The 13,100-nt window shown below is 38.8% G+C and overlaps 1 protein-coding gene across 4 annotated transcripts in view; it reads left to right on the top strand.

Annotated features, from left to right (window-relative positions):
- The window catches only part of pcdh1b (protocadherin 1b), a 144,643-nt gene that overhangs the window by 110,180 nt on the left and 21,363 nt on the right, over positions 1-13,100 (top strand). Inside the window, exon 5 of one of the 4 annotated variants that reach the window (XM_043257410.1) lies at positions 9,437-11,048. The exons of the other annotated variants lie outside the window; for them this stretch is intronic. Coding sequence (XP_043113345.1) covers positions 9,437-9,492 — 56 coding nt within the window. The 3' untranslated portion in view covers positions 9,493-11,048. Of the gene's footprint in view, positions 1-9,436; positions 11,049-13,100 lie in introns of those variants that run through there. 4 annotated transcript variants of the gene reach the window in all.

Genomic DNA, 13,100 nt, shown 5'->3' with positions numbered 1-13,100 from the left:
TTAGCAGCATGCAAAGGGGCTTAGAGTGTGACCTGGGCCTAAATCCTGAGGTCGGACCGAGAGAGATAAGGACTGTATTCATTTTCCATTTCTCTTAGCATTCATGTACGTCCTTCTAGCTTGTTTGACGTTATGAGACCCTCATGCATTTGTATTTTGCTCAGCAAGCAAGTATGTTTACATTTTCATACAAGACCAGCACATCATGCCCCAGAGACATTGCCTCTCGAGTGCAGCATGTCGAACAGTCACTCATGTTGTCATTCAAAGCTGTCACTGAAGGCCGTATGAGAGGTCACACTGGAAGGCTTCACTCTTCGCCATTACAGCACTGCCTGTGGCTGCATGATACAGACAGGTCAGAATGGGCAAGAGCCCTGCAGTTTCTCCCGTCCTCTCCAACATCACAATGAGACAGAAAATCTAAAACTTTAGTCAATGTCAAACTTGCTGTAAAAAAAAATCTCTTTCTCTAACAAAATTTTAATGAACATTTAACTTTTACACCCTGTTAACACTAGGAGCGAGTGGTGCAACATGATGCAACACAAATACCCAGATGTCTCTCATTAGAAACAATGCCCGTCTGCTCTGCAGATGCATGACGACACTGTGTTAGTCTTTGACCACCTCTTCATTCTCACAGAATTGTCTGGTGGTCTTTCTTCTCTGCTCTCCTTCCTTTGCTATTCTGTCACCTCTGGCTGGTGGCAGAAATAGTTGTGGTCTTACATACATCGTTCTCTGTTTTCTTGGTGCTAATTGGGCCGCCGAGACTAGAATACTGAGTAAAAACGGTGTAAAATCTCACATTTGCTATGAAGTCATTCATGTTTGCTGTCTCCAGACAGATGAATGAATTTACCACTTCCTGTCTATTTCTGCGGCAACTGAAGCTACTGTGTCTGTGTTCACACTTCACATATAACTGGATGTCTTTGTCAGCATAGAGCCCACATGACAGGTAGTTTCGGAAAACCATAGCCCTCTCAGAAAGATTAAAACTTGACTTTGTCTTATATAGTATTTAAAGTGCACTCAGTATGTTCAGACATTTTTGGAAAAGTGTATATTATGGTTAAAAATGTATATAAGGTGACCCAAACTAATTTATTTTCGGTATTCATCCTAAAGACCGTGCGAAATCAAACTTGACTATATTTATTTTGAATAACGACTATATATAAAAATTCAGTAATTAATTATTTGGATTGATTTTCATTATGACCAGAATCACCAGGTGATTTCCAAATCACCAAGCTTCATACATCCACACCAGTAGGTGTCAGTATATACCAAGATTACTTAAGACAGATAAGAGTTAACTGGGAGCACCTTTATTACTAAAAGTGTACAAGAATATGTTACTATAAAAAGAAAAATACTAAGGTCTACAGTCCACAGGGAGGCGATATGAACTCCCCCTTAACTTCTTTTTCACCAGACTCAGGACTAAACCCCCATCCGTCTGTTAGGCATTGTGTTGGCTGCTTCTCAGTGGTCAGTAGGGGCCATGCTGGGTGGCGTCTGGCTACCTACAGTATTTCCCACTGGCCCGTCTCGCACGATTCTCTTTCTCTCCCTCTGCTTCTACATTTCCTTCTCTCTCTTTTGCATATGACTTGAACTTCACAGTTGAATCCAGCATAATTTATTGGACGCTGACCTGCTAAATAGCCAGAGACCTTCTCTCTTTTAGAGGTCAGAAAAAAGATCAATTCTTTCTTTTCATCTCCATTTGTTTTCCCAGCGAATGATTACACCCCGCTGACCCAATACAAATCTGCAGTTATAATAGGCTTTTTTGCAAAACAAAGATAAAGCTTCAGAGAAACAAAGTGGTTACCACACACAAAGGATGAGTGAATAACATTTATACACGAGCGTACAGCAGATTTAAAAACAGAGGGGCGTCTCTATCATCTATCGTCTCCCTCTTTTTCCCGCTTTAGACACACTCTCGCACACTTGGAGAAACAGTGGGGTCTGATCTTGCCCAGGGCACAGGGAGTCGTGCTCACTCTGTGGAAAGGAGCCAGTGATTGTAGAGAGGTCCCATAGTGCTCGGAGGCTGCACAGTGCATGCGCACATGTGTATATAGCCACACTAACACTCCTTAGGGGGAGGAAATACACATCACGGGTCAGCTGCTGTCACTAGAGCACATCCACTCATCTGGAGGAATAGAGCAAATCTGAAACGGGAGAGAGATACTTTTACTATTACCGGTCGAATTGCAAGTAACTATACCTGTCAACGCTGATTTTTACTTACATTTGGAGTGCAAGGCCTTGAGTTAAATACATGGTTAGTGCATTTATTCATACAAAAATTACCCGAATTACAGACTCTACACGATCCTATACACTATCAACCCAATCACACGTCATTTAACCAAGTAAGTAGCTCCAACTGTAGGAAATGAAATAAATAAATAGATCAAAGCTCTCAAGATCTAATTGAGGTCTAACCAGGTGTGTAGTCTGTCTCTGACAGCGGTCTTCACTGTAAACATTTGTTGCAACGAGAAGCAACAGAATACACAGTTGTTAACGAAGCATGTCAGTTTAATGACCGATGCCAGTTCATGTGAAAAACATGGATTTTATCTCAGTCAACAAGCAATTAGCTGCCTCTCTCTCACTTTTTTCTCGTCTCTGGTGATCAAAGAATGTTTTTAAAGACTGTGATCTGACGAGTAGAAACCAGTCGCTGGAAGGAAACAGTCACTTAGTATCCACTTCTCATATTTGTGTGATCACCAAAACCTCAGCCTTGTGAATTTTTTATTGATTGTTCTTTCTATCTTTCTTCTTCTTCTTCTTTTTCTACTTCTACTACTAATTCTTTTCTGGTCTGGTTTGTTTTAAATGTATATTTAGTATCTTTCACAGAAGCCAGAAATGAGAGTTGACAGTTCTCCAGAGAGCTACCACAAAGAGTCATAATGGCTGTACCGTTAAATATATAGTTCAAAATATGTATGATGAGTACATCAATTGGCAATCTTAAAACATTACAGTGGAATGATTTTGTTTAGCACATTGCCAGTTAACTCAGATTTCAGGACAAATTATATTTCAGGACAACTTTAATTAAAGGTTTAGATCCACTTAAAATCATGATGATCAACATCATTTATGTATTTATTTATTTATTTACTATAATGTGTATAGCTATAATATACCATAAATAGTTACCAATTTTAAATCACAAATCAGTGTAAAAAAAGTTTTGACATTTGGCTCAACATAAAGCTTAAACAACCCCTGTCCCATAAATGCTTAATCCGTAGGAAAGAAAAGCGGAGGATAGCATAAGGATGAGAGGGAGGTAGACATAAAAACACGAGAGATGAAGAGGCCCAGTGCTAGCTAAGAGGATTAATAGTCATACGTTGGCATGGAGACGAAGTTGGCCACACGATTAGACAACCTTGCTTTCATTGTATCAGCCACTTCTTTACAGTGTCTGATGAGTGAGCTGTCGTCTGAGAAAATCCAAGGCAGGAAGTGCAGAAGGAATGAAAGAGGAACGCATGAAACACTCCAGCGGTCTGAGAAGTCTAAGAAGTCAGACACGTCTCTTTCAGATCCGGTGCTTCGACAGTTACAGAATCTTCCCCCTCCCTTCACCGAGTCATTGTCAGTGCCGCCTGGATCTCTAAACAGTCACTCACAGTACTTTTGTCTCTGGGCTGGATAGATCCTCTGACATCATGGCGGTTACAGCTGAGCGCTCATGGATGAACTATCCGCGCTCCATCTTAACCACCCCCCACCACCACACACACGTACAGTACACACATCATACTTTATGATGCTGTTGAGCTTTATGATGCTACAGATCTTTGATTTGTATTTTATTAACCTTGAAATTGTACATATTACTATTTCAACAGTGTAAATAAACTTATACTGTATATAGTAGTGACTTCATATAGTAGGTATTGCTTCGTGCTTTTTTTTTTCTAAAAGTGTATCATAATTTCCTTTCCTCGGTTTCGTGTAATGTATAATAAAATTATTTATTTATTTTATATATTTAATTTAATTTTAATATTATTATTTTTAATTATTTATTTTATTTTGCAGTAGGTGGCGGCAAAGGGCTGTCTTTACGATCGAGTCACCGACTCTTTCATTCAACCAGTTTGTTCAAAAACACCGTTTCGTTCCAACCAAACGCCACTACAGTGCGTTGCAACATTATGCTGCAGCTATTTGCGAATAGTTCCGTTATTTCCAAATATTTCGAGCAGAAACAATGTTGCTCTTGATGTATTTTAACTGTTGTACAATAGCCATGATACACACTACTGTCACACTCGATAAGTTTCTCTCAGAATTGTAAAAAATAAAGTTATAAACTTGCATTTCAGAGAATTAAAACAAGGATTGTGAGATGATAGCTAAAATGAGCAGATTCTACTAAAAACTGAGCGTTTCTATCTCAGAATAGAAATAAGTTTATAATTGTGAAATAAGTAGCAATTACTTTTTTTATTGATTTATTTTGGTGCTTTTAAAGCCGTGGCGTAGCGATAGTAACTACATAGATTTCATCACACCTAAAGCAGTACATGAAATGATAGATTTCCTCTGATACTAGTAACTTAAATGACTTATCACAAAAACTGATCTTGTTCAAATACTGCTTTTGACTGACGGATAGGTCATCACGACAGCTGCTGTGCCCTGTGAGATGCCAAGGGTGCATCCCCTTTCCTAGGCACCCTCACTGTGTTCTGGCAGGCAGGTCCATACACACGCATATTAGCTCTGACACACACATACTATCTCCCACTGGTACAAGGTACCCTCACTACACTTAAATGCGCCACGCTGTGCCCGTGGCACTCACACGTGTGTAACGTGCATCCACGCTGCGTCTTCTCACTGTGTGCAGATAATAACAAATGGTGCTCATGCAGTCGACCCTCAAACCTCCCCCGCACTACCCGTAACACGTCTCTCACAGAGCCGTATGTTTCACAGTATGGAAAATAAAATGTACTAAAGTGCCTTACGCCTGGACAAAAGAAGGACCTTGAATGTCTCTCAGGTTCTTTATGAAGTTCAGAGTTTGTGAAGTCTTTGCCGAGCCAAGTGGCTGCTGACTGTCTGAAGAATCGCAAGGCCACTAAAGCAAATCCTGGTCCCGACTCCAGTCATAAAGCAAACAAATAGAGTCGCGCCGCTATCAAACCGAACATTTCTCAGACAGTAGATTGTCTATAGACTCGAATCAGTTCAACGTCGTCTCATAAAATCTGTTGCCATGACACTTCCGCAGCCATAAATCACAGTTAGTCATTCAGCTGTTGATACGGAATGGAGGATATGGAAATGTTGCGAGGCCCGCACTTTGTTCGCACCTAGTTAGACAGAGACGGTTTTATTTACAGCCGTCTGATGAGCGGCTCGGTTATGATTGTTAGACGACATGAATAATGGCTTTAAGAAAGTAGACAAATGGAGGAAGAGATAAATAAAGACATCAACAAACAATGAGGCGTCAGTGAGAGTATGATTACATTTGCCGGGCAGACGCCAATGCAACATTTATCCTCCCGAAAGACAGATAGCAGGAGGGAGAATGAAAGGCGACCTGTATCTGAAATTGTCATTATTACCATTTTTGACAGACAGCTTAGTTGTTTTACTCGGGCAGAGTTATTGGTTTGCTGGGTAAGCAACAAAAAAAAACTAAACAAATAAAAATATAGGGGAGAATTTATCCCCTTTATTTGCTTTGCTTTATTTTGTGGCACGCTTATTTGAATGTCTGGAAATAAGCAAATCACGCTGCAATCTCTCCTCACTCCCTCCGAGTCTCGATGTATTCCCTATCTCTCTTTTTTCACGCTGTTTGGTGTGGGATTAGAGCTCTTGAGCTATGTTTAAATGGTGTTTATGCAAATAATCACTAGCCTCAGCACAATTATTTAAAGTGCTAACAACAGAGAAATGCATCTCGCTCAGGCTGACAGCAGTCACACTCCCACTTACTGTGGCCATCTGCCTGTGGCGGAACACACTTTTTACTCTCTTTTGCTGTTAAAGGTTGCTCAATATATTTTTTGGAGAAGTGCTGTGCTGATTATCCCCACGAGTCGTCATTGTTAATAATCAGAACGAGGTTGGAGGCTTCTAATCTTCCTTGATTTTGGGCTTTTGAAGAGATGCTCATTTTAATTTGTTTGCTTTTTTTTTCATTTTACCATATAATTTACTAGGATGTGTAATTTATTAAACCAGCTGGCTGGAGTGTGCAGGGATCACTGTAAGCAGATGGTTAACTGTTGTTTATATCACTGTAATACTTTCAATTATACACAAATAGAAGGTAATGTTGTCCAATTGAGCAAAATCGTCCTCTTTTTTTAAATTTTGTTGTTGTTTATAGCCTGAGGACAAGATTTATACCGAGGTGTGCGATGTTGGGGTCTAAATGCAACATCTGTTAAGTGCAAGAAAAAAGGCTTGGCAAATAAATAAATTGTATTACTTGGATGGCAACATGATTAAGAACTGCAGTTTAACAGGATTAACACTGAATGGAATAAATTATATATTCTGACCATCAGTAATGGAACTATTGTAAATTTTAGATTTGTTTTAAAACCATTTACAAAAGAAAACATCTGTCACAATTCAAACTTTTTTTTATTTTTGTTATCTTGAAAATTGACCAGTTCACCTAGCATGCCTATTTTTTTAACTCCAGGTGGCGACAAATTGCAAAATGGATATAATATAATACAATATAATAATAATAACAACAACAATAAGAAGAAGAAGAAAAATTGTCGTTGCTGTTGTTTATTTATTTTTATAGTTAGTTAGTAAGTGATGTTGATTGCTTTGTTTATTTGTTGTGCTGTACTCATATTTTTCACTCCAATAGGAATAATTTGAAAAACTTTTTTGGGTAAACTGTGATAATAATATTGGCAATATCTTACTGACTTGTACTTAATTTCGAATGGTAACGCAAATGTATTACCAAAATTATTATTATAGTTTCCAAAAAATATTTAACAGCACAACTGTTTTCAACACTGATAATGATAAGAAATGTTTCAGCATGTACCAAAATCACCAAATCAGCATGTAAGAATGATTTCTGAGGGATGCTGTGTGACACTGAAGACTAGATTAATGTCTGGTACCTGTCTACTAAACGTTGCTAATCGTAGTCATTCAGACTTAAGTAACATCTCTGAAGACCGAGTAGCAAACCCTGTACACATAAATCTGAGGTGACTCCACGGTATCAAACTTATTTTAGCAGTGAAAATGACTGCATTGAGAGGGGTTGGAAGGGCTCCCGTGGCAAGAACAACAATGGTACATCACGTCAGGAGGTAACCTCTGACGCAGGTGCTCATGGGAAGGTGCTAAACGGGTGCAGTGGCAGGCTGTGAGCCTCATTAGGCCCAGATGCTGCCCGACACACTCACGGGCCTGCATACACACACTTCGACAGATGTCGAGGTGGCAGAGGTGAGGACCAGGATTAGGGAAGGGCTCTTGTCTCAGTGATTAGATCTGAGAAAACAGCTTGAGCAAGGCCACTAAAAGCCCTATTGGGTGCACCTGAAGCCATAAACCACTGACTGTTTGTATATATGTGCATGTGTAACCATAAAAAAAAAAATCTTGAGTAAGAACCTACCTGCAAAGCTACAGTACAGAACTGTTTTAGGCACATGTGTAAAAATGCTATAAAACGAGGATGCTGTCAAAAATAACGGCATAAATAGTTTTTCTTTACGAATTAACTTCTTTTGACTAAAGTAAATTGACATTTGGTTTGACTGTCCTTTGCGTTTAAAGCTTTCGCTTTTGATTTTTTTCGGGTAGCTTTCAGGTAGACATTGCCACGGATCTTCTGGATTTAGTGTGCCTCAGGAAAAGCAAACTGATATTGCAACGAAATATAGAAATAACTGACTTTAAAACATATTTAACAGGTGAAAATACTAGTTTTCTGATCATTTTAGCCACCACATGTATAACATAATATTAAAAAATTAAATCCACAAATCGATGCGTCTATGTCATTCTTATTGTTGGGCTCTGCAACCCGAGACACAGTTCGCCCAAAAAAAGAAAATTGTCATCATTTGCTTGACCTCAAGTTGAGTAAAGACCTGTAGTTTGTTGGGGATAAAAAAAGTGGATATTGGAAACCAAAAATTTGACAGTAGCCATTGATTTCCAAAATGAATAAACACTATGCAGGTCAGCTGTGTGATCACCAGCATTCTTCAAAAGATCTTCTTCAACATAAGAAAAAAAAAAATCACACAGGTTCGGAACAACAAGAGGGTGAGTACATTTTTGGGTGAACTGTCTCTTTAAGATAAGTTCGCATGATTCTAAATAAACCTCACAAAATCAATGAAAAAGACTTACGTAACTCGCACACCTTACACCTGCACATCAAAAACGATGGGTCAGCAGCAGGCAGCCCTGAATACAAAGCCAGTGCGTCGCCTTTAATGCAGTGATAAAAAGTCTGTGTCTGTATTACTGACATGCGGGATTCGTAAGGCGCACACTGGTCTCTGGACAGATTGCAGCAGCTGGTGTTTGTGTCAGCAGGGTACAGTGAAGCAGTGGCTGAAACTGTTACTGTGCAGTGCCTCATTGCCTACTGATGAGATGAAATGTCAGTTGCATTTCTCCTGCTGATCTGCACCCGGTAGGCAAGCTGTGCCTACTGTGTGAGGAGTCTGTGTCCTAACATTGTGCGAGACCTCTGGATCAGTCATTGGCTGTAAAAGCAGCGTGGGCCAGCAGAAACTGCAGTGGGAAAATATCGTAGTAGCTCTTGCTATATTTCGGGCAACAAATGAGTCCATTTCAGCATCGCGTCTTAGCGATGAGTAATGCAGTTTGTGTGGAAACTTTCAGGGGACTTTTTTTTTTTTTATGTTTTACCTGCACATGTGCGTTCTTTCTATATAATGTAATGGACAACAGAATGGAGAGAAAACACGGCCATCTGTGCATCGCTGTTGTACAAGTGTGGACAAAGGGGGGCAGGTTTGTTCAAATCAGTCTCCGAATGAACTTTGCAAAGACAACATACCCTCTAAAAAGTTGCGTACATGCTTTGTGTGACGTGAATGGCTTCGAATACACAGTTGCAGTGTAAAACTGTTCATATCAGCACAATAAAACTAAGTAACTGTTTAAATGTCATGTAAAGGAACACATTTTAAATGAATAGAGCAGGTTTTTGGTCTTGCCCCCTTGCTCTTCTCACCACCTTTTGTTGTTTACACATATTCGTCTAAAGATATGTTTTAACTGCACTATTAATATTTACATATTACTATTATTTTATTTTTTTAGAAATATTTTGCATGGAATGTATTGCGTTCCATTACGTGAGTAGTAAGTCGTATCTATCCTCTTGTAGGTGCTGTAACGGGCGTTGACCAAGAGAAGGGGGCCGGCCAAAAAAGACTGCCTTAAACGTTCTTCTTTTTCCAAAATGTTTTTCTTTTTGCTCTGCGGGAGAGCTTGCCTCTTGTCACAGATTGCCATAACACATATCTCTTCATCTCTGAAATATATATAACTACCTTTTTTTTCGCACATAAACAATGAGAAAAACCAAATGGACAAAGTCGGAACGGAAAAGCAGACTGAAAATGGGCGTCTGTCCTCTGATGTTTGTCACCCCCACCCTGATGTTTTTTCCTCCGTAGCTTTTTGGGAGCGGATATTTCTCATCTAAGGACACTGCAAGAAATTTGGACTAATGGATTTGTAATATCTCCGTTTTTGCCTCTCCTCCGCTGTGCATTTCTTCCCTTTGCTATGAACTCTTTTGTATGGACTTGCCCTCCTCCTTTCTTCTCCTGTTCCCTTTGAACCCCTTTGGAGTCTTACTATCATTGCAATCACCCTGGGTTTGGTAGGTATGTCTTTCCTCTGTCCTTCTCTCTCCTTTTCAATATCCTCTCCTCTCTTTTCTCCTGTCTGTTTTCTTTTCTCCGCCATAGCCAGAGCCATTCACATTCATTGAAAAATCACCTAAGAGGACTTAATAGCTCTTCTATAATGCACTCTGACCTCTTATCAAATACAGCAACAGTATTTTTCTTCCATAACTCACAGTCTTTCTCATCTCGCTCCATAACAAAAAGAAAAAAAAAAACTAAAAAAACGAGGGAATGTTTTATGAGAAAGGGAGAAGACTGCTTTGCAGTCGAATCAAATAAAGACTTCACTTCATTTTCCCCACACTTTCTCATTCTTGTCTCCTCTCCAAAAGACCCTAAGTTAAAAGAAGCGAGAGCAAAAATTTCTTAGATGAGAACATTATCTCCGTTTTGGCTTCTTCAGATGTGTGCACTCACAAACCCAAATGGAGTTTAGTGCCATAAAGTGTCAGCCAGTCGTGTTTGTTAATTAGATTGGGAGACTGTAACTCCATCCCAGTCTCTCTCTCTCTCTCTCTCTCTCTCTCTCTCTCTCTCTCTCTCTCTCTCTCTCTCTCTCTCTCTCTCTCTCTCTCTCTCTCTCTCTCTCTCTCTCTCTCTCTCTCTCTCTCTAGCTCTGAAGGCAATGATGTCTTCGTCTCACACCAATGACTGTGCCACAATATAACACAGACACCAAATACACGTTTGCCTTTGAACTGAGAACACGTATTGATGTGAATATTGTAGACATTGACATTCCCGAGTGTCTGCTTGGGGAACATGTGTAAATATGTAACTAGCTTTGAATGATATTTATCAAATATATATAAATATATAAATATATGGTACACCTGACAGTACGTCCGTAATGTGAAAACTTATTTTATGATCACATATGGGATTTTACTTCTCTGTGTGTCTGAGACAATGATTACAAAAGCAGTAGATGGGGAAGCTAGATTAATGTCATGAGTCATTTACTTACATTAAGCCAGTAATAGAGATTCTGTCGGCTCTGCAGACAGTCTAGCAGAAAGTGCTGTTCTTGTGAATGTACTTTGTATTCAGCCATTTTTAGTACAATAAATGGACTTCTCAACATCCGCTTGCTGTGTCTGTAGTTTTACTGACAGATGAGCAGCTGAAATGCATGAGGCTAGCTGTTTTTGGATTGACTTTGAGTATTTGTTTTACAAAAAACAGTACCGTGATGACATTATATGCTATACATACACACATACACACAAATATATATATATATATATATATATATATATATATATATATATATATATATATGATTTGTATATATAAATGATGATTCCTGATACTGCAAAATAGTAATGAAAAACCATGAATGAATTAAATTGTGTTATAAACAAAATAGCCAAACTATTTTATCAATATAGACACATAAAGTATATATATTTCACAAACACATACAGTAAGGTTTGTTTTCAGTGTTTTATCATTCACAAAACTGAGTATGTCAGATATGACAGCTGATAAAAGACAAGCTGCACAATGCGAAAAAACATATGGATTGTTATTTAGGTGCACTTTAAATTTGTTTTTTGAAGTAGGCGGCTCTTTTGTTTTCCTTTTTCCTCCACAATCTCCAGCGATCAACAGTCTTATTTTGTTTCTCAGACAGAAAAGAACAACACTCCGGCATTTGCATATCAGTACCCAAGGTGGTCAAGGAGAGAGACAACAGAATGTGACATTTTTATTCAGCAGAAAAAAACCCCAGAAGAGCTATTGTTACAGCTAGCCCTCTATCTGAGTGGTATTTAGGGTCCAAAATAACGTTGAGTGGATCATTAGAAGCGGAGGGTGAAGGTGCAAGTGTGTGTGTGCGTTTTGCTTGAGTGGGTGTAGTAGCAGTAATCACAAAACACATCCCAGGGAAACTGCAACTCTATTTTCACGTTCTAATTCGGGCAGAGATTGATGACAAGATGAAAGATATGCTTTTTGTTTTTCCACTCACACCTTGCACAGACACATCGTGCATATACACACACATGCACGCGCACGCATTTGTTTGTGTGTGTGTCTGTGTGTGTGTGTGTACGAGTGGGCTGTGAGAGATAGCGGTGATGTCAGCGAGCAACTGAAGACATTTTAAATGGAAGGCGCCACTGAATTTAATTAAAACATAACTTGCAGGCCTAATTAACACCATGATAAATAGCATTGTCCACCAGAGGTATAGCTCCTCTAGAGAAGCTAAAATGGATCTCATCCAGCTTCTCACTTTTTTTTTTTTTTTTTGAAGTACTAAATAAAAATCATAAAACAAAAACCTATGGAGCTATATATTATAATCTATGGAGCTATAATGTTTTATTATGGCAATATTATGTAGTTTTAAATTAAGTTTTAAATTATTTTGAATTCTCGACATGATGACTGATTATTAGATGTGAAAAAAAGTTTCTTTTATGATGTATTTCATAGTTTAAAATGTATACATTTGAGTAAAAGACATGAGCTGCAATTACATTTGTGTTTTAAAAATGCACAACTAAAATAATACTGTTTAATCTAAAAATATGCAAAATAAAAAAATATATGCAAAAATCTAATTCAAAACCAATTCAACTCCACAAATTAATCAATCAATCAACCTTCTGTCCTAATCAGGTTTAACTTAAAGCACAAGTGTAATTATAAATGATTTCAGAGTAGATTTAATTGCAATGCAAGCAGTAAAACCACAGCAGAATTGGACTTTTTTACCTCTAAAATACAGTTTGACATGCCAGGTGTTGCCCTTTGGCGAAAGACTTTCAGACATACACACACAATCATTCTGTCTGAATAAGTAGGCTTGAGTGAACATTAAGTCTTTGAGGCATGTGTGTATATATGCGCGTCTGCATTTGTATGTTTGTCTTAAGGGCACTGCCTACGTGAACAGGCTGTGTATGCTCTCAGACAGATGGCGTGAGGCAGTGTTTGGCTAAACAGGGCATTTACCTGTTACCACACAATCAATCAGTACAGGCAAACTCACACGCTCAGCGCGTTTCCAACACCTCTAGCACAGATGTGTTCTAGTTTCAGCTGTACGGACATGGCCACGCTATTCTCAGATCTCTATATCCCCCCGGGGTCCTTGCACGACTACATCCCAGTGCCCTGCTC

Source organism: Puntigrus tetrazona, chromosome 14, assembly GCF_018831695.1.
Source record: "Puntigrus tetrazona isolate hp1 chromosome 14, ASM1883169v1, whole genome shotgun sequence".
NCBI classification, from domain to species: Eukaryota; Metazoa; Chordata; class Actinopteri; order Cypriniformes; family Cyprinidae; genus Puntigrus; species Puntigrus tetrazona.
Note: the sequence above shows the minus strand (reverse complement) of the source record. Positions and strands in the feature narration are given on the sequence as shown.